General features: G+C 46.1%; 1 protein-coding gene across 7 annotated transcripts in view; it reads left to right on the plus strand.

Annotated features, from left to right (window-relative positions):
- LOC137416490 (SRSF protein kinase 3) overlaps window positions 1–19,102 on the plus strand; it is a 101,219-nt gene that overhangs the window by 15,820 nt on the left and 66,297 nt on the right. For 2 of the 7 annotated variants that reach the window (XM_078776765.1, XM_078776766.1), the window contains 3 exons: window positions 5,050–5,137; window positions 7,676–7,754; window positions 7,940–8,321. In XM_078776765.1, the coding sequence (XP_078632891.1) occupies window positions 8,254–8,321 (68 nt within the window). In that variant the 5' untranslated portion in view covers window positions 5,050–5,137; window positions 7,676–7,754; window positions 7,940–8,253. Of the gene's footprint in view, window positions 1–5,049; window positions 5,230–7,675; window positions 8,322–19,102 lie in introns of all 7 variants that reach the window. The other 5 variants (XM_068102096.2, XM_078776768.1, XM_078776763.1 and 2 more) reach the window with 4 other exon arrangements.

Consider the following 19,102-nt stretch of genomic DNA (forward strand, 5'->3'; position numbering starts at 1 on the left):
CCAACCACGGGCCCGCCGGTCTATGCCAGGGCCCGCCGCCTCGACCCAGCCAAGCTCGCCGTAGCGAAGGCCGAATTCGACGCGTTGGAGCACCTCGGCATCGTGCGTCGCTCCGATAGCGCGTGGGCCTCGCCACTGCACATCGTGCCAAAGCCGGGGGGTGGATGGCGCCCGTGTGGCGACTACCGCCGTCTCAATGACGCTACCACCCCCGACAGGTACCCGATCCCGCATATCCAAGACTTCTCCGCCCGTCTGGCGGGACGGGTCATTTTTTCGAAAATTGATCTCATACGGGGATATCACCAGGTACCTGTCAGGGCGGCCGACGTCCCTAAAACGGCAGTCATCACGCCGTTCGGCTTATTCGAATTCTTGCGGATGCCGTTTGGTCTCAAGAACGCGGCTCAGGTGTTCCAGCGCTTGATGGACGGCGTGCTGCGTGACCTGCCGTTCCTTTTCGTTTACCTGGACGACATCCTCGTCGCCAGCACGTCCCGGGCCGAGCACCTCCTCCACCTCCGAACACTGTTCGGGCGCCTCAGCGAGCACGGCCTCATCGTCAACCCGGCCAAATGCCACTTCGGCACGACGGCCGTTGATTTTTTGGGCCACCACATCACCAGGAACGGGGCCGTGCCGCTGCCAACCAAGGTCGAGGCCATCACCACGTTCCCGCGTCCCCGCACCATAAAGGCCCTGCAGGAATTCCTGGGAATGGTGAATTTTTATCACCGCTTCGTGCCCCGCGCTGCTCAACTCATGCGGCCCCTCTACGAAGCCCTCCGGGGCAAGCCGGCCAAGCACGACATCGCCTGGTCCGCAGCAATGGATGCGGCCTTCCAACGCTCAAAGCGGGCCCTCGCCGACGCAACACTGCTCGCTCACCCGGTGCTCAACGCTCCCATCGCCCTCACCACGGATGCCTCCGACTACGCGGTGGGCGCCGTACATGAGCAATGGGTGAACGGGGTTTGGCAGCCACTCGCTTTTTTCAGCCGGCAGCTCCGGCCGAACGAGCTCAAATACAGCACGTTTGACCGGGAGCTCCTCGGTCTACACCTGGCCGTCCGCCATTTCCGCCACCTCCTGGAGGGCCGACCTTTCACGGCGTTCGTCGACCACAAGCCGTTGGTTTACGCCATGGCCAAGGTCACGGAGCCATGGTCGGCCCGCCAACAGCGCCACCTCTCCGCCGTGTCGGAGTTTACCACGGACATCCGGCACGTCGCCGGCAAAAACAACGCCGTGGCCGACTGTCTTTCCCGGGCCAGCGCGAACGCGGTCCACCTGGGCGTGGATTTTGCGCTTATGGCGGCGGACCAAACCACCGACACCACGGTGCAAGCCCTCCGGGCGGCGGACACGGGCCTCCGCCTGGCCGACATCCCCTGCGCGGACACTGTCCTGCTCTGCGACGTCTCCCAAGGCCAACCTCGCCCCATCGTGCCCGTCACCTGGCAACGCCGCATCTTCGCCTCCCTCCACGGCCTTTCCCACCCGGGCCGGAAAGCTTCCCAGAAGCTGGTGTCGGCGCGTTTCGTCTGGCACGGCCTTCGTCGGGACGTCCGCGATTGGACCAGCACCTGCACGGCCTGCTAACGGGCCAAGGTCCACCGACACACCCAGGCCCCGCTGGCACCTTTCACCGTGCCCGAACGACGTTTCGACCACGTCAACGTGGATCTGGTGGGCCCCCTCCCCCCGTCACGGGGGTTCACACACCTGCTCACCATGGTGGACAGGACCACCAGGTGGCCGGAGGCCGTTCCCCTCGTCTCCACCACCACCGCCGACGTGGCGCAGGCTTTCATCGCCACCTGGGTCGCCCGCTTCGGCGCACCGGCGGACATCTCGTCAGACCGCGGACCACAGTTCACCTCCGAGCTGTGGGGCGCGGTCGCCCGCAACCTGGGGGTCAAGCTCCACCGTACTACGGCCTACCACCCCCAAGCAAACGGGTTGTGCGAGCGATTCCACCGCTCCATGAAGGCCGCGCTCATGGCCGGCCTTCAAGATGGCGGTTGGGCCGACCGGCTGCCGTGGGTCCTTTTGGGCCTTCGCACGGCCCCCAAGGAGGACCTCCAGGCATCCACCGCCGAGCTGGTCTATGGCCAGGTGCTACGCGTCCCGGGCGAATTCGTGCCCGACGCTACCAGTCCCTGGTCCGCAGCTCACCAGCGCTCGGACCTCCAGGAGGCCGCCCGACGGTTTGCCCCCGTGCCAACATCCCACCACGGTGACCCCCAGTCCTACGTCCCCCCAGCACTCCGCACAGCGGAGTATGTTTTTGTGCGTCACGACGCACATCGGCGGCCACTCCAGCCGCCGTACGACGGGCCCTTCCGGGTGCTGCGACGGGACGACAAGTCGTTCGTCATCGACATCGGCGGCAGGTCGGACCGGATTGCAGTGGACCGCCTCAAGCCGGCGCACGTGGACGTCGACCACCCACCACGGGTGGCCCTTCCGCCGCGGCGAGGCCGCCCCCCGTCCACGGTGCCCCCCACTCGACCGCCCACCACCTCACCGGACCCCCTCCCACGACCCGCCAGGGGTCGCTTCGGCCGGGTCATCAGGACCCCCCTCAAATTGACCCTGCCGGTGCAAGTCGATTCTGGGGGGACGTGTGTAGCGGCTACTGCTGGGTTTTCACAATCGCCTTGCACCTATCAAGGACGCGGAGCAATCACCATGCCGGGCTCGTCCAGGACGCCCGGGCAGGCCCGCGCTCAACTTGCCAGGCCTCGGTCGGGACGCCCGGGCATGCCCGGGCATGCCCGGGCAGGCTCGCCCTCAACTTGCCAGGCCGCAGCCAGGACGCTGGGCCACGCCCCCTGGCGCCGGGCCTGGGCAAACCCCCGGGGATAATAGATATATATTGCTGCCCGATAAACGGGTTTTCAGAGTGCCTGAGTGTTTGATTTCATTAAAGCAACTCGGATGAATTCTAGCTTTTTGTCGCGTCCATTCTTCCGATCGACGTGGGAGCCCCAGCTCCTTCACTATATTGTTTTTCCAAGTTTTCCAATTTTCCAGTTTTTTCCAAACACGATGGAATAATATTTACCGATATGAGCAGTCATGTGGCTTTTGTTGAAATTCTACGTACCAGGAGAGAGTAGATCGACTCCTGACGAACTCTTCCTATATAAACGTGCGGCTCCGAAGTAACACGGCAGCGTGTGCCAAGTGACTGAGAAACAGGTGTAGCGGCCGCTTCCGTGTTACAGATTCGGCGCGCACTCTTCACACATAAACGTGCGACTGAGAAAGACGTGTAGCGGCCGCTTCCGTTTTGCAGAATTCAATCTTTTTTCAAAATGGGCGCCATGTACTGTTTAGATTTTGATGATTTGCGTGTGATATGATTCAACGGATGTTTATATGAATCGTTTAAAGTAAAAAAAAAGCCTTCTGATATTTTTCCTTTTCATTTGGGCTTCCCAATTGAAGCGGGTACCGTTGCTAGTACTGTAAATAGAAAGAAGTAAATGGGTTCATTGTCCCGTCCTCTGCATTGCAGGAGATGGGGTTTTGTGATCACTTCTGTGTGTCTGTCCGGGCTGTAACTTTTATTTACCATTTGAGTTTTGTAATGACATTTTCACCAAAGCTTTATTATGAGAATATGGAGAAGGCAAATTAATTTTGTCAAAAGGTCAAAAGGTCATAGGTCAGCATCACATAAAATCATCAATTTCCATCCAATTGACTTGAAATTTCAATTTACCATTTGAGTTTTGTCATCAAATTTTCACCAAATTTTTATTATGATAATACGGAGAAGGCAAACTAATAATTTTGTCAAAAGGTCAAAGGTCAGCGTCACATAAAATCATTAATTTTCATCCAATTGACCTGAAATTTCAATTTACCATTTCAGTTTTTGTCATCAAATTTTCTACAAAACTTTATTATGATAATATGGAGAAGCCAAATTAATTTTGTCAAAAGGTCAAAAGTTCATAGGTCAGCGTCACATAAAATCATCAATTTCCATCCAATTGACTTGAAATTTCAATTTACATTTGCGTTTTGTCATCAGATTTTCACCAAATTTTTATTATGATAATACGGAGAAGGCAAATTAATAATTTTGTCAAAAGGTCAAAGGTCAACATCACATAAAATCATTAATTTTCATCCAATTGACCTGAAATTTCAATTTACCATTTGAGTTTTGTCAGCAAATTTTCACCAAAGTTTTATTATGATAATACAGAGAAGGCAAATTAATAATTTGGTCAAAAAGGTCAAAAGGTCAAATGTCAGCATCACATAAAATCGTTCATTTTCATCCAATTGACCTGAAATTTTAAGAATGTGCATAGTGTGTCACTGAATTGGTTCACCAATCAAAATTTAGAAGCTGATTGTTTTTTTTTGATCAAAAGGTCAAATATCAAGGTTGCGTAAATTTGCCAATTTTCACCCAATTGACCTGAAATTAAAAAAAAAATATTGCATATTGTGTCACTGAATTGGTTCACCAATAAAAAGATAGAAGCCGTTTGTTTCTTTTTTAGATCAAAAGGTCAAATGTGAAGGCTGCATAAAATCATCAATTTTCATTTTGTATTTTTTAAACTCTTTTTGTTATTTTGAGCATACGGAAGAAGAAGAAGACGTCTGAATACAAACGGATGCAGAGGAGCTTCGCATTTTCAGATGCTTTCTAGTTTAGTTTACTTTTTAGCAATGCGAGCCATTCTGCTCTCGGGTAAAAGATGGCGGGAAGGAGCCAGGTTGAGGATGAAATGGAAAAAGGTGATCATAAATTTAACTGAAATGCAAAGTTATTGGGATTTCAAGAGCATGACAAAAACGTTTTTTTTAAATCCTGCAACTGAGCTTTTTGTGGTTCCATTTTCTCATACAAAATGAGACCTTTCTATAGTATGATTGATGAATCCGTGACGTGTCGGAGTACAGACGAAACGAGGTGAGCACGAATGTGCTGGGCACATCCTTGTACGCCGTGGTGTGGCGCTATATCATGTCCGTGCCATTCTCTCGTCCGTCCACCACTCCCACCCCATCCCGCAGCACCTCCCCCACCGACTCCAGATCATCCATTCCATCGTTCTCAGACACAAAAACAACGCCGCATGGATCACTCCCCCTGTCTATGGCGGTGAGAATCCTGTGCATGGTTTTCAATCCACTGATCGCTATCCCTCCCTCTACCACCCGTTCATTTGTTCGAGCTCACCCTCCGACATAATGGTGAGAAACCCACTCACCTCGTCTTGCCTCCTAATAAACAACAGCTGTTCAGCCTCTAGCATCACATCCATCCTGTCTGTCTGTGTCACTCTTTCTGTTTGTCTGCGTGTCTAATCTAGGTCTATCTGGTGTGTGTGTCACTGTGTGTGTGTGTGTGTATTGTGTGTGAGTGTGTCTGTTTGTGTGTGTGTGTGTGTGTGTTTGTGAGTGTGTGTGTGTGTGTGTTAGTGTGTATTAGTGTGTGTATTGTGTGTGAGTGTGTGTTTGTGTGTATGTGTGTGAGTGTGAATGTGTTCGTGGGTGTGTATTAGTGTGTGTAATGTGTGTGTGTGTGTCTGTTTGTTTGTGTGTTAGTGTGTGTGTGTGTGTGTGTGTGTGTGTGTGTGTGTTAATGTGTGTGTATTAGTGTGTGTTTTGTGTGTGAATGTGTCTGTTTGTATGTATGAGTGTTAGTGTGTGTGTGTTAGTGTGAGTGTTTGTGTGTGTGCATGCGTTGATGTGAGAGTGTGTTAGTGTGTGTGTATTAGTGTCTGTATTGTGTGTGAGTGTGTCTGTTTGTGTGTATGAGTGTTAGTGAGAGTGTGTTAGTGTGAGTGTTTGTGTTTGTGTGTGTGCATGCGTTGATGTGAGTGTGTGTGTATGTGTTAGTGTGTGTGTGTGCATGTGTGTGTGTGTGTGCATGTGTGTGTGTGTGTGTGTGTGTGTGTGTGTGTGTGTGTGTGTGAGTTATGTGTGTGCGTATGTGTGTTTTCCCTACTAAACAGCACTTTATTTTGTAGAACTGTATGTAAGAATTTTATCACTAAATTCCCTTATGGGTTTTAATTCATTCTTATTTTGGAGTGTTCCACTCGTTACATATTTTCTCCAACCGCCTCATCTCAGGTCATCAATTCGGATTCTCACTGGGTCACTCGAGTCCACCTTGGACATGCTGCTTCTACACTCCGAAAAATGGATGGATGCCCTCAATGTCAGACAGGAGGAGATCATGGCCGTTTCTCTCGAAATATCTCAAGCGTTCGATACAGTCTGGCATCCTGCCTCTCAAAACTATGCCTACGGCATATAAGGCTGACTCCACACATGGCGTACTCAACGGTGGTGTGGCACTTAAAGGAATCCTTTCATCCCCCCTTCCTGTTCAGGCTGGATTTCCGCAAGGCAGTGTTTTGGGTCCAGTCCTATTCCTGATCTTCATCAATAACTCTCTGACTCTGTGGAAAATCCCATTTACTGATCACTCCCCCTTCTGCTGTGACATCCCTCACCCTTCAGACAGGAAAGCTGCAGCCTCTTCCTTCTCTTCAGACGTTGATAGAATCACAAGCTGGTCAAACACTTGGAATATCTTTCAATCTTGACAAATCTCACACTCTCACTATCTCTAAAAGAACTGTCAGGCAAATCCTCCTATCTAATTTCTTAACAATCCTCTTGAGGAAGTTCAGTCATTCAAACTTCTGGGTCTCACTATCTGCCATGATCTTTCCTGGGAAAACCACATTTCCAAGCTGGCCTCCAAATCCAGTTGTCAACTGGGCATCTTCCATAATACAAAGTCCTTCCTTGGCACACTTGAAGTCCTATCTACCTCCATTGCCTTCATTTGCAGCTTGATAGAGTACTGCTGTCCTATCTGGGCTGGAGCACCTGCCTCACATCTTGGGCAGCTTGACACCATTGAAATGAAGGCCTTCAAGATTATTGGAATCTCCCACGATTAAGCTGAATCTCTGAGCCTATCACTTTCCCATCACCGACAGGTTGGTCGTGTTTCTGTTTCTACCACCTCCTTTCTGGTCTTGCACCCTCTGCCCTTTCCGTGCTTTGTCCTACACCCCTGCCCCTCCAGGTTTCTGCAGGGTGCACGTGGTCCTCCCTCCATCAACACCCTTCTGATCAATCTCCCAAAATCCGGGATCACTCCTCACCTCCACTCGTTCATTCCTCTTTTTCCCCACCAGTGGAACGAACTTACACATCCTATTCAATCTCACTCTTCCCTCGAGGTCTTCAAGACAGATGTTCACCACCATCTCAAATCATTCCACATCCAAAACCATGAACTTTTCTAACCTCTTTCATTCTCCCCAAGCACACTTCTTTCCTCGTTTCCAGTTTGTACTTCCTGGGAGTTTGCGGCTGTATCCATCGTGTCCACCCCTTGTGTCCCCCCTTAGCCCTCATTCTTCCCCACATCCGTTATGTATCCAAGTATCCCTCTATTTTGTCTCGCAACCTTGCTGTTGGTGTGTTTCCCCTTCTGTTTTTTTACTGTCCCTTTAGTTCTATTACAATCATTCCATGTTCTAGCTTCTCCATGAGCCTTGACTTTGTATTTAAAAAAAACCTCTCGCATTATGCCATTTTTTACATTAGAAATGATAGAGATTTTCCACCTTGCCTGATTTTTTTCTCTCGATGTACTTTCCCCTTCCCTCAGGTTACTAAAGACAGGTGCATCCAATGGTAGAGTCTGGAGAACAGGAAAAAGTTGAGGATATGGGAGAGAGGAAAAAATGGTAAACAAGGCCAGATGGTTATACCATCCTAAAATAACAACATCTGCAGTTGTTCTTGAACAACAAAGACATGTTTGAAGTGTGGGCAAATCTTTCTGAGATTGAGAGATGGTGGAAGCTGTTCCCTCGTTCGCTTGCACATTTTGACACCTTTGCTCCCGCCTTTTCACACCCACGTCCCACAGCCTTCTCCTCCAAAACTCAATTTTCACCTCCGGCTCCAGCACAACCCAACCTACTTTACCCAGCTAATTCCATGAAGTAGTGAAGTTCTGTGCTCAGCTTCATTCCCTATCTTTATATAGGCCTATCCTGTACTTTCCCTGCAAGTCCGTTCAAACGACCGCTTGCTGGTACAGATGAGGGATAAAGTCATCAAATTGGGGAAAGGCTCGGGTAGTGGTAGAGGCACACATTTTTAACTCGGCTAGGGAAGGACAGACATCGGTTGCAGAACTGCTGCTGAATGGGACCGTGAGCCCGTGGTCGATGGGGAGCAATGTCCTTTCAAAACATTCCGTTCTTCTCATCAACTGGACTTCAGTTCCTGAAACATCGGAAGCAGAGGTGAGTACAACAGTTGACTTTTTTGTGTTTTTGTTGTACAAAAAAGTACCTTCGAGGAGATATTTAACGATTTCCTCAACATTGGGATGGCCTGTTGAGGATCCCCATCTGAATACATACCCCATGATGCTGGGATCCCAGGTCCAAACCCCATATAGATATACTGTGTAGCTTTGTTCACTGTCTACTTGTAACACATGTAAAAGTGCATTGATGTCACCTAGGAATGTCCTTGTCCTGCATCTGATATATGTGAAAGATCTTGCACATCCATATATCCCTGGTGTCTTGTAGACATCTCAGGAAAAAAACAAGCATTCTTACCTTATAACATAGAAACTTCAGTAAGTGATATTCATTTCACTGTTGTACTTTGTTGTTGTTGTTGTTGTTGTTGACCTATTATTCATGGAAAGTTTGGTGTTGGCTGATGAACGGGAAGGTGGCTGATTTAAGATCTGAAGGTCTTGAGTTTAAGCCCTTGTCGTGCGTTGAATTCGCCCACGTTGGCTGACTTAGCCTGTCGTCCTTCCGAGGTCAGAAAAATGAGTACCAGGTTACTGGTAACGGGGGCACAGCCACGCTTCCAGAAAATGATGCAACCATCAGGTAGCTCAGTGAGGCTAAACAGCTCAGTGGTGAGTGTGCATACCTCTAAGCTACCCTGCGAGTTGTGTGCCTCCTTTCGAGCAACATTTGGTACAAAGCGTTGGTGACGGTGGAACACTACTCGAGAGGGAATAAGTGTTTGCATATTAGAGAGCTTATGTGTTCCCTAATTCTCCCCATAGCTTAGATCTTAGGTACCGTAATATAGTGCAGCATGGAGTAGCAAATTCAAACCATAAGTGGCAAGGCTAACCAGCTGTTGGTTCTTCCGTACAATGATACAACCCATCCCATTGCTGGATTCATGTACATCTATGAAGTGTAAATGTACAATCTGATTGGTACATGTTTGTACATAAGTATTTCCTCCAATATTTTGTCCAGCATTGTTCAAATAATTAATCATTCAACTCATATCTACAGTTTCCCAAACTTTAAGACTATATTGATGCGAAGCAGGGCTACGAGGTATTCAGGACCTTTCTCTATAAGGTCCCACAGTTGACAGTGCATGTCAGTGCAGAAACTCTACCATGAAGTCCAAGAAAATCCGAGATAGAATTGTGAGGAGGTGTAGATCCAGGGAAGGATATAAAACATTTTCTAGAGTGTTGAAAGTTCCCAAGAGCACAGTGAGTTCCATCATTAGGAAATGGAAAGAATGTGGAACTACCCAGACTCCTTCTAGGGCCCGCCATCTGACCAAACTGAGCAACCGGGTAAGTTGGACCTTGGTCAGGGAGGTGAGCAAGAACCGAATGACCATTCAGACAGATCAACAGAGTTCCTTGCTGAGATGGGAGAACCTGCCAGAAGGTCATCTGTCTCTGCCGCACTTCACAAATCGAGGCTTTATGGGAGAGTGGCCAGACAGAAACCACTCCTGAGACAAAAGCACATGACAGCATGCCTGGAGTTTGCAAAAAGGCATGTAAAGACTGAGAGCATGAGGCAAAAGATTCTGGGTATGTTGAGACGAAAATTAAACTCTTTGGCCTTAATACAAAGTGCTACGTCTGGTGGAAACTGAGTACAGCTCATTACCCATTTAACACCATCCCTACTGTGAAGCATTGTAGTGGCAGCATCATGCTATGGGGATGCTTTTCAACGACAGGGTCTGGGAAACTTGTAAGGATAGAGTGAACTATGAATGGAGCTAAATACAGGCAAATCCTTGAGGAGAACCTGCTTCAAAGTGCAAAAGACCTCAGACTGCGATGAAGATTTACGTTCCAACAGGACAATGACCCCAAGCATACAGCCAAAGCAACACTGGAATTGCTTCCGAACAAGAACTGCGAAAGTCCTTGAATGGCCCAACCAAAGCCCAGACTTGAATCCCATTGAGAATCTGTGGAAAGCCTTGAAGATTGCTGCTCACTGATGCTCCTCATCCAACTTCACAGAGCTTGAGCAAATCTGCAAGAAAGAAGGGAAGAAACTTCCTAAATCCAGATGTACAAAGCTGATACAGACATACCAAAGACGACTCAAAGCTGTAATCACTGCCAAAGATGCTTCGACGAAATATTAACTCAGGTGGTTAAATACCTATGCAAATTAGTGTTATCTGTCTGTTTAACAATAATTATTAAATACGCTTATCTGTCTCTGTGAACAGGATATCTTGAAAGGTTGTGGACTGATTCAGACGAAATTTTTTGGAGAGGTTGGGTATGTGACAAGGACGAAATGATCAGATTTTAGTGAATATCCTAATCCGAATCTGGATCCTAGAATATTGTCGTGTGATTCCCCAGGTGAATGCCACAGGGATCACGAATGGCCAATAGTGAGCTTTAACTTGGAGGTGATGATCAAATTGCGGACTTTATCTATGCACGGGAGGAAGAAAGTGGAGGGGAGGAAGCTGAAGCGCTTACCTGAGCAATCCCGCAGCGCAGTCTTCAAACTGCAAAAAAAAAAAACTCACACGACAACGCATTTACAAATGTACAGAAAATAATGAAAGGATTTATTAAACGGAATGCCAGGACAAAGAAAAGCACGACGATAAACTAAATTTCCTATATGGAGCGCTCCCGCACACAGAACCAAACACAGACCAAAGGGATGGAAGAACTGGAAAATAAATTATGTGTGTGTGCACTTAGCTCCGATCATGGGTGGGATCTCGTCAGGGTCTGCGAACGGGTCCGGGGCACTGGCTACGTTGCGCGCGAAGTGTACGCGTTGGCGGGAACCAGTCTCGTTGCGCCATTTAGCGCTGCAGTGCTCGTACACTCCTCCACGCACGGAGAACCGCAGTTCCCAGGCCGCAGCTCCTCCTGCAGCCTCTGTACGTCTCCGATGGCATCTCTGAAAATGGTCGGTCCAAGCACAATCGTTCCTGAGGACCAGAACGAGAACAGGCACAAGAGCATGAGGGAGAAGAACAAGGGAGCCAGAGGTCATAGAGGGAAAAAAAAAGCTTGAGAAGTTGAGAAGACGAGGAAAAATGTCGGTCCGAGTGTTATTTTAACGTAAAGTGGCTGCAATCTTGTGTCTGACCACCTCAGGCAATTCTCTGGTTTTCTTTCTTTTCTCCATGCTCATTGCGGTATACACAGTAACACAAAACAGCAGAATGATTCCTTTTCTCTATTCAAACAGCAGAATGAGTGATTTTTATATTGCAGGCACCAGTAACTCACCATAGGTGAATTCATTTCCAAAGTAAAGGAGAATCACCTGCTTGAAATTGAATTATTTCTAAAAGGTCCCAATAATATTGTCCGGGCCATTTTAGGATTTCTGTGTGGAATAAGCTAAGATTTTGTAATTTATTCAGCTTTTTTTGTTTTGTTCCCCTGCACACCAAAGAAATACATATGTGGACACCAAAAGATTTTTTAATTTCAAAAAAGTTCTGGAAGAAATGGTTCATTATTTGAAAAAAGTGCAATGGGGCCAATATTTTTGGCCATGACTGTATAGATGTGTGTATATACAGTGTATTCAGAATGTATTCAGACCCCTTCACTTATTTCACATTTTGTTATGTTGCAGCCTCATGCTGAAATCGTTTAAATTCATTTTTCCCCTCATCAATCTACACTCAATACCCCATAATGACAAAGAGAAAACAGGATTTTAGAAAGTTTTGCAAATTTATTCAAAAGAAAAAACTGAAATATCACATTCACATAAGTATTCATACCCTTTGCTATGACACTTGAAATTTATCTCAGGTGCCTCCCATTTCTCTTGATCATCTTTGAGATGTTTCTACACCTTGATTGGCGTCCACCTGTGGTAAATTCAATTGACTGGACATGATTTGAAAAGGCACACACCTGTCTATATAAGGTCTCACAGATGACAATGCATATCAGAGCAAACTCCAAGCCATGAGGTCGAAGGAACTGCCTGCAGAGCTCAGAGACAGGATTGTGTCGAGGCACAGATCTGGAGAAGCCTACAAAAAAATCTCTGCTGCATTGAAGGTTCCCAAGAGCACAGTGGCCTCCATAATTCTTAAATGGAAGAAGTTTGGAACAACCAGGACTCTTCCGAGAGCTGGCCGCCCGGCCAAACTGAGCAATCGAGGGAGAAGTCCCTTGGTGACCAAGAACCAAGATGAACCAAGACCAAGAACCAAGAACCAAGGTGACCAAGAGGTGACCAAGAACCCGAACCCACAGCAATGTTCTAACCTCCAGTGGAAAGCCTTCCCAGAAGAGGGCTGTTATAGCAGCAAAGGGGGGGGACCAACTCCTTATTAAAGCCCAGGAATTTGGAATGAGATGTGTGATATTCGGGTGTCCACATACTTTTGTTCATGTAGTGTATATATGTATATATATACATAACTGTGAGAAATAGTAAAAACTCCACAGTACGAGCAGGGCGTCTCATTTGTATTAAATAAATAATCGGGAGATTAAATAAGACGCGGACGTAGCTTCAGGACGGTCGATCTTTATATCGATCTTCAGGACGGTCGATATATATATATATATATATATATATATATATATATATATATATATATATATTGTATATGTGTATATCATATTTATGTATATCTGTATATCTAAATTAATATATGTGGGAAAATTACATGCTCAGAATCGAACCCAGGTCCTCTGGAAAAAAACCGTACTGGTGCTCTGCCATCTGAGCTATCTGGGAGACCCTGATTGGGCATGTAATTTTCCACATACTGTATATTAGTTTAAATATTTAATCCTGTTCATTAGTCTAATATATGTATATATATATATATCATGATATTTCCAAAAGTTGTGGACGACTTCTGACAAAACTTGATAGATGAGTTGGGTAAGTGACCAGAACAAGCCAATTAGATTTTGGTTCAGGTCCACATCCAGATCTGGCCTATCAGTGGATACAAAACGCATACGGACGCATACATGTGTCCCCACAACGCATACATGGCGGAGGTATGCTCCTTAGCTGTTCTAGTTTACACTGCAAATCAAGAATGACATTTAGTCAGCATGCAGCTGTTGGCTGCTCATGTATGGAGTGAGGAATTTCATCCATTTGTCACTTCCATGTGGCACATGCATACCACTAGGATAACGCATGCACGATGATCGCTCCTTTCGCCTGTCTTTTTTTTAATCATCATCTCTGATCTCATTTCATGTCGATGCCATCAACTCACTCCTCCCCTCACATTGCTCTTCATTTTTCATCAGTTTCCTTTAGTCTTGATTTACCTTTAACCAGACTCACATTATAATGGTAAAAGTGTCACGTGTCTGTGTCTCGGGTGGTCTGCAATTCAAACCTCGGCTGAGCTCAAATAACAAAGACTTTTAAAATGGTGCATGCTTGCTTCCTTGCTTGATGCTCATCATTTAAAAAGAATAGAGCACAAACAAACGACCATTGCACAGGCTTAATGAGCCATACGGCTTATAGTATTAACTTCTTTTTTTGCAGACGTAACTTTAATTCCATCGTTTGAAACCTTTGAAAGAAAGTTTGAAAGTTTTATCGTCACATGCATGTTGAAAGCTGGTCCCACACTTGAATGATCAAATCACACAATTTGGTTGTTTCGTATATATACAGTCACGTGAAAAAGTAAGTACACCCCATGTAAAGTTTTGACTTTTTCAACATATTTCAACATACAGCTATTTGATCTTCATTTCAACAATATTGATAGATGAAGGTGATATAATATAACAAATATCATGAAACATTTACATTTTGTAGTCCATTGTATAATTTAAATAAACATAAATGCAAATTTCGCATGTGGAAAAAGTAAGTACACCCTCGGCTCTAATAGGTGGTATTGCCCCCTTTGGCAGAAACAACCTCAAGTAAGCGTTTCTTATAACTGTCTACCAGTCTCTGACATCGACTGGGAGAAATTTTTGCGCACTCCTCCATGCAGAATTCTTTCAGCTGTGCGATGTTTGAGGGGTTTCTTGCATGCACAGCTCGTTTCAAATCCCCTCACAACATCTCGATGGGATTTAGATCCGGGCTTTGACGTGGCCATTCCAGAACCCTTCATTTCTTTCTTTTCAGCCATTCCTTGGTGGATTTACTGGTATGTTTAGGGTCATTGTCATGTTGCAAGGTCCACCTTCGGTTGAGCTTCAACTTTCCGACAGATGGCCTCACATTATCCTCAAGCACCCTCTGGTACATGAAGAATTCATAGTGGATTCTATGATGGTGAGCTGCCCAGGCCCTGATGCAGCAAGGCTGCCCCAAACCATAATATTTCCACCACCATGCTTTACAGTTGGTATCAGGTTCTTGTGGTCAAATGCTGTCTTTGGTTTTCGCCAAACATGTCTTCTGGTACTGTGACCAAATAGCTCAACCTTTGACGAATCTGTCCAGAGCACATTGTTCCAGAAGTGTTGGTCTTTGCCTAGGTGTTCATTGGCAAACTTTAGTCTTGCCCTGATGTTCTTTCTGGACAGCAAAGGTTTCCTCCTGGCACAACTCCCATGTAGATCAAATTTATGCAGCCTCTTTATAATGGTAGACTCGTGCACTTTGACATCAACAGTGGCAAGAGCTACCTGTAGGTCCCGTGATGACATTCTGGGGTTCTTAGAGACTTTTCAGCATCTTGCGGTCTGCTCTCGGGCTGAACTTGCTGGGGCGGCCTGGCCTGAACAAGTTGGCAGTTGTTTGGAATCTTCTCCACTTGTAGATGATCTTCCGGACAGTCGAATGATTGATTTCAAATTGTTTGGAGATCTTTTTAAATCCCTTCCCAGACTCGTAGGCATCTACAACCTTCTTTCTGAAGGCCTCATAGAGCTCTTTTGATTTAGGCATGGTGACGCCGCACACTTCAGCAACAAAGAGCAAACCAAACTAAATGTCTGAGGTTTAAATAAGACAGGTTCCTCCAAGATCCTCTCTAACGATGTTCTAATCATTTGCACCTGAGCTGGTGCACCTGAGTCTAATTTTAGGTATTTGAAGTAGTGATAAATGTAGGGGTGTACTTACCTTTTCCACATGCGAAATTTGCATTTATGTTTATTTAAATTATACAATGGACTACAAAATGTAAATGTTTCATGATATTTGTTGTATTATATCACCTTTATCTATCAATATTGTTGAAATGAAGATCAAATAGCTGTATGTTGAAATATGTTGAAAAAGTCAAAACTTTACATGGGGTGTACTTGCTTTTTCACGTGGCTGTAACTGAATCACTTGTATGCTTATGTCCTTGCAACCAGTTGCGAGCAGTTGCACAACCGGTTGCCTACAGTGGAGACAGGCTCTAGTTTCTTGCGATCTGCTGAGTGACTGGGTCATAGTGGAGCTGTCACACACATCTCACACACATGGACATACAGACGAATACACAACTGTTAGACGAGAGAAACACAGTCGCTGAGCTTGGCGGAAGTGCCGTCACATCCTGGAGCACTATGGGTATCAACGATGCTGCCGCCTTCCTCATCGCACTTAGCGTGGCATTTCTTAAGGAAGAATTTCCTCCTCCCCATGGATGCCAACCTATGATTGTCCATGCTCTTGTGCTTTTAAATGCTGAATGTCAAGCAAGGAAGTGGCACGGGCCATTTTGAAAATCTTTGATTTGAAAAACTTTGGAGTTCTAACTGTCGACCTCCCTGACTCAGAGCAGACACTCTAACCATTACACCACTGAGTCTGGTGTTGTTATGTGATTGGGCCTATTCCAGGCCAGCTTTGATGTGCCAGCTGGGTTATGAACTACGATTGATCGTTATAATGCTGACTGTACTATTTAACTTGCTGTGGTGAAGAGGCTGTAAATTTACAAAATTGTCGACTGGAAATGTAAGCTTTGCCTAAAAGGCCATCAAACATTTGGCCAACTTATTGCAAGAGGGAGATTTTGTGGAAGATAAATGACAAATCGTCAGCAATGATGTGGCTTCACTTCTGCATTCAATATCGCATTCCAAAATGACCAGACGAGACAACTACAACGGCCAGCTCTTCATCGGTAATTAGTTCATCATTGTGGACTAAAAGAACAAACTACAACCAGGGTCATCACAATTGGCAGAAAACATGTACCACACCCTTCTAAGCACGAAAACCGGGTTGTGCAATAACTAACTCAGATATGGACATAGCAGTTGCATGCAATTTAAGTTGCATAATTTTGAGAGTGCTTTTATTGCGCATGTGATCGTTCAGGTGTGACCCAGCTTCAGGCTTATGCAGGAGTTTGTCTGTACATCACTGTGACATGTAAAAGTTGGCAATAATAGCTGACAAAGACAATCCCTGTAGGCTGTGTTATATCGTGCTCCTTGTGTTGATGGAGCTTGATTCGACAAAGGAGGACAGAGCAGCAGTTGAAGAAGGCGCTGGCCAAGAATTGCCATTGTTTTTGGATACAAGCTGTGTGTTTCCTTTATTATGGATGCCTTCACTGTGTTGAAGTAGTCTGTGGGGAGAGATGGACCAGCTATTGCAGAAACACTGTCGAGAAATGGAACCCTGGTTGAAAATCCCAGAGAAAACCAATAGGCCAAATCCCATGAAAATCCCATAGGAAATTGGACCAGTTGGATGTACTGGTTTCAATAAAGAAAGTGAAATACTGCACCATAAGAAAATACCAATAAAACCCAGTAGGTCAATAGGACCAGTAGGGGAAGCTGGAACTAGTAGGATACCCATAGGTCAATGGGACCAGTATTGAGTCCAATAGAATACCAATTGGTCAATGGGACCAGTGGGAGATCAATAGAATACCAATATATAAATGAACAGGATTGTAAAGAATCAATCGACATATGTGGGAAAATTACAAGCCCAGACCAGGAATCAAACGCAAGTCCTCTGGTGAACTTTACCAGTTCTCTGCCATCTGAGCTACTATCTGAGAGGACATATTGTCGTGTGATCCCCCTTGGTGAATACCGGGGAATTGCGGATAGCAATCGAGCGTTACTTTGAGGCGTTCGGTTCAAATACGGATTTCACTATATATACGCAGGTGGAGGAGAGAAGAAGAAGAAGCTGGAAGCTTTTACCTGTCGGTCCCGTGCGAGCAGTCTTCAACCCTGCAAAGTAACTCAAACGAAAACGGATTGTAAAGTTTACAAAAATTAACAGGTTTATTACCACGGATGCTGATAATACAAAATAAAATGCGCGATAATTAATGTCCTATATTGGGACGTCCCCACACCAGACTTACACATGGACAAAGGGATAATTAAATGAAAAGAACCATTGTGTGTGTGTGTGTGTGTGTGTGTGTGTGTGTGTGTGTGTGTGTGTGTGTGTGTGTGTGTGTGTGTGGGCTTAGCTCAATCAGATGATGTATCTCGCCAAGATATGTCTCAGGTCCGTTGGCGGGACGAAGGCCTCCGAAGGCCCTTGTTCACTAGGCCTCGATAAGGCCTCCCGCGTGAAGCGAACGAGCAGGCGTGTAACCCGCTTCCTCAGCCGTGCAATGTCCTCAGGGATTCGGCACGTAACTGCGATGCACCCAACGTTCATATCAGAAGAGAGAGAGGATTGAGGGTGAAGGAAGGCATGAGGGCAAGAGGTCGGAGCAGAGGAATGGTGAGGGCAGTAGCACACGAGGTCCCGGCACAAAGGGATCCAAAAACGAGAAGGCCAAGAGAGAGAAAATGTCTGTCTCCTCGTACTTTTAACGTCAGCTTGTGACGTCACCGGCACTTTTCCTCCAATCAGCACGTCACTTCTTGCTCGCCTCTCACGTCCTCCGTGGTCTTCGCCAATCCTCTGCTTCCTTCTCGGCCTTCCTTCCACCAATCCGAGGGAAGCTTTTTGCTCCTCCCTCTACCAATCGGCGGGCTTCATCCTGCCTCGTCTCCCTATTCGTGGTGTCTCCTCCAATCGCTGCCCCTCTGGACGTTTATATTGCCTGCTTGCTCAATGCCCTATCACCACGTTGGCGCAATGCATGGGCGCCTCCTGCCTGCACTTCTGGTGAGTTTTATCGTGGGTGGGAATTTAATTAGTATGTGTGTGTGTTGCTAATAGGCCTTTCCTGCCATACGTGTCTGGTGCGTTGCCATACGGGATGAAGGATAAATCACAGGTCTCACGAACAGGGGAATTAGCATAATCCCTACTCTAGTTAACATAAGGCCATCCTTGTATGACCACAAGTATACAAACTTAATCCGACATCCGGGCTAGACAGGTCCTCTACTTATGTACATCGAGATGGTTCTTCTTCTTCACGACTGCCAGAGCATGATACCTACACAGATCTACCTGATCTATATATCACTCTACCCCAATATTCATAACAATATGTTGATTTAGAATACCAATAGGTCAATTGGACCAGTAGAAGACCAGTTCTAAATATGGAAACGGTTAATCGACTACCATAAATGTCCTGCTGTTTTGCAAATAACTTGTACAACATCAGGACCGCAAATTGTATTCACATATACAACAAAGACTCTACGCCTACAGGGAAACCCTGTTATAAAGAAAATGGCTATAACTGTGTGTTTTGTGTTTGTTTACAACAAAAATAAAATTAAAGTATTTTGATTGTTCTTTGGGTTTTCAGTCCAGTTGCATCTAATGGTTTCTATAGGTTTCAGACCAGTTTCATCTAATAGTTTTGTAGGGGAAGTAGTGGGGGAGACTCAAGACTCCAATGACCGGACACAGGTTTTACAAAAGGTCTGGTTTATTAACTGGTTATTCACTTC

Source organism: Myxine glutinosa, chromosome 4 (assembly GCF_964187855.1).
Source record: "Myxine glutinosa chromosome 4, kmMyxGlut1.1, whole genome shotgun sequence".
Classification (NCBI taxonomy): domain Eukaryota; kingdom Metazoa; phylum Chordata; class Myxini; order Myxiniformes; family Myxinidae; genus Myxine; species Myxine glutinosa.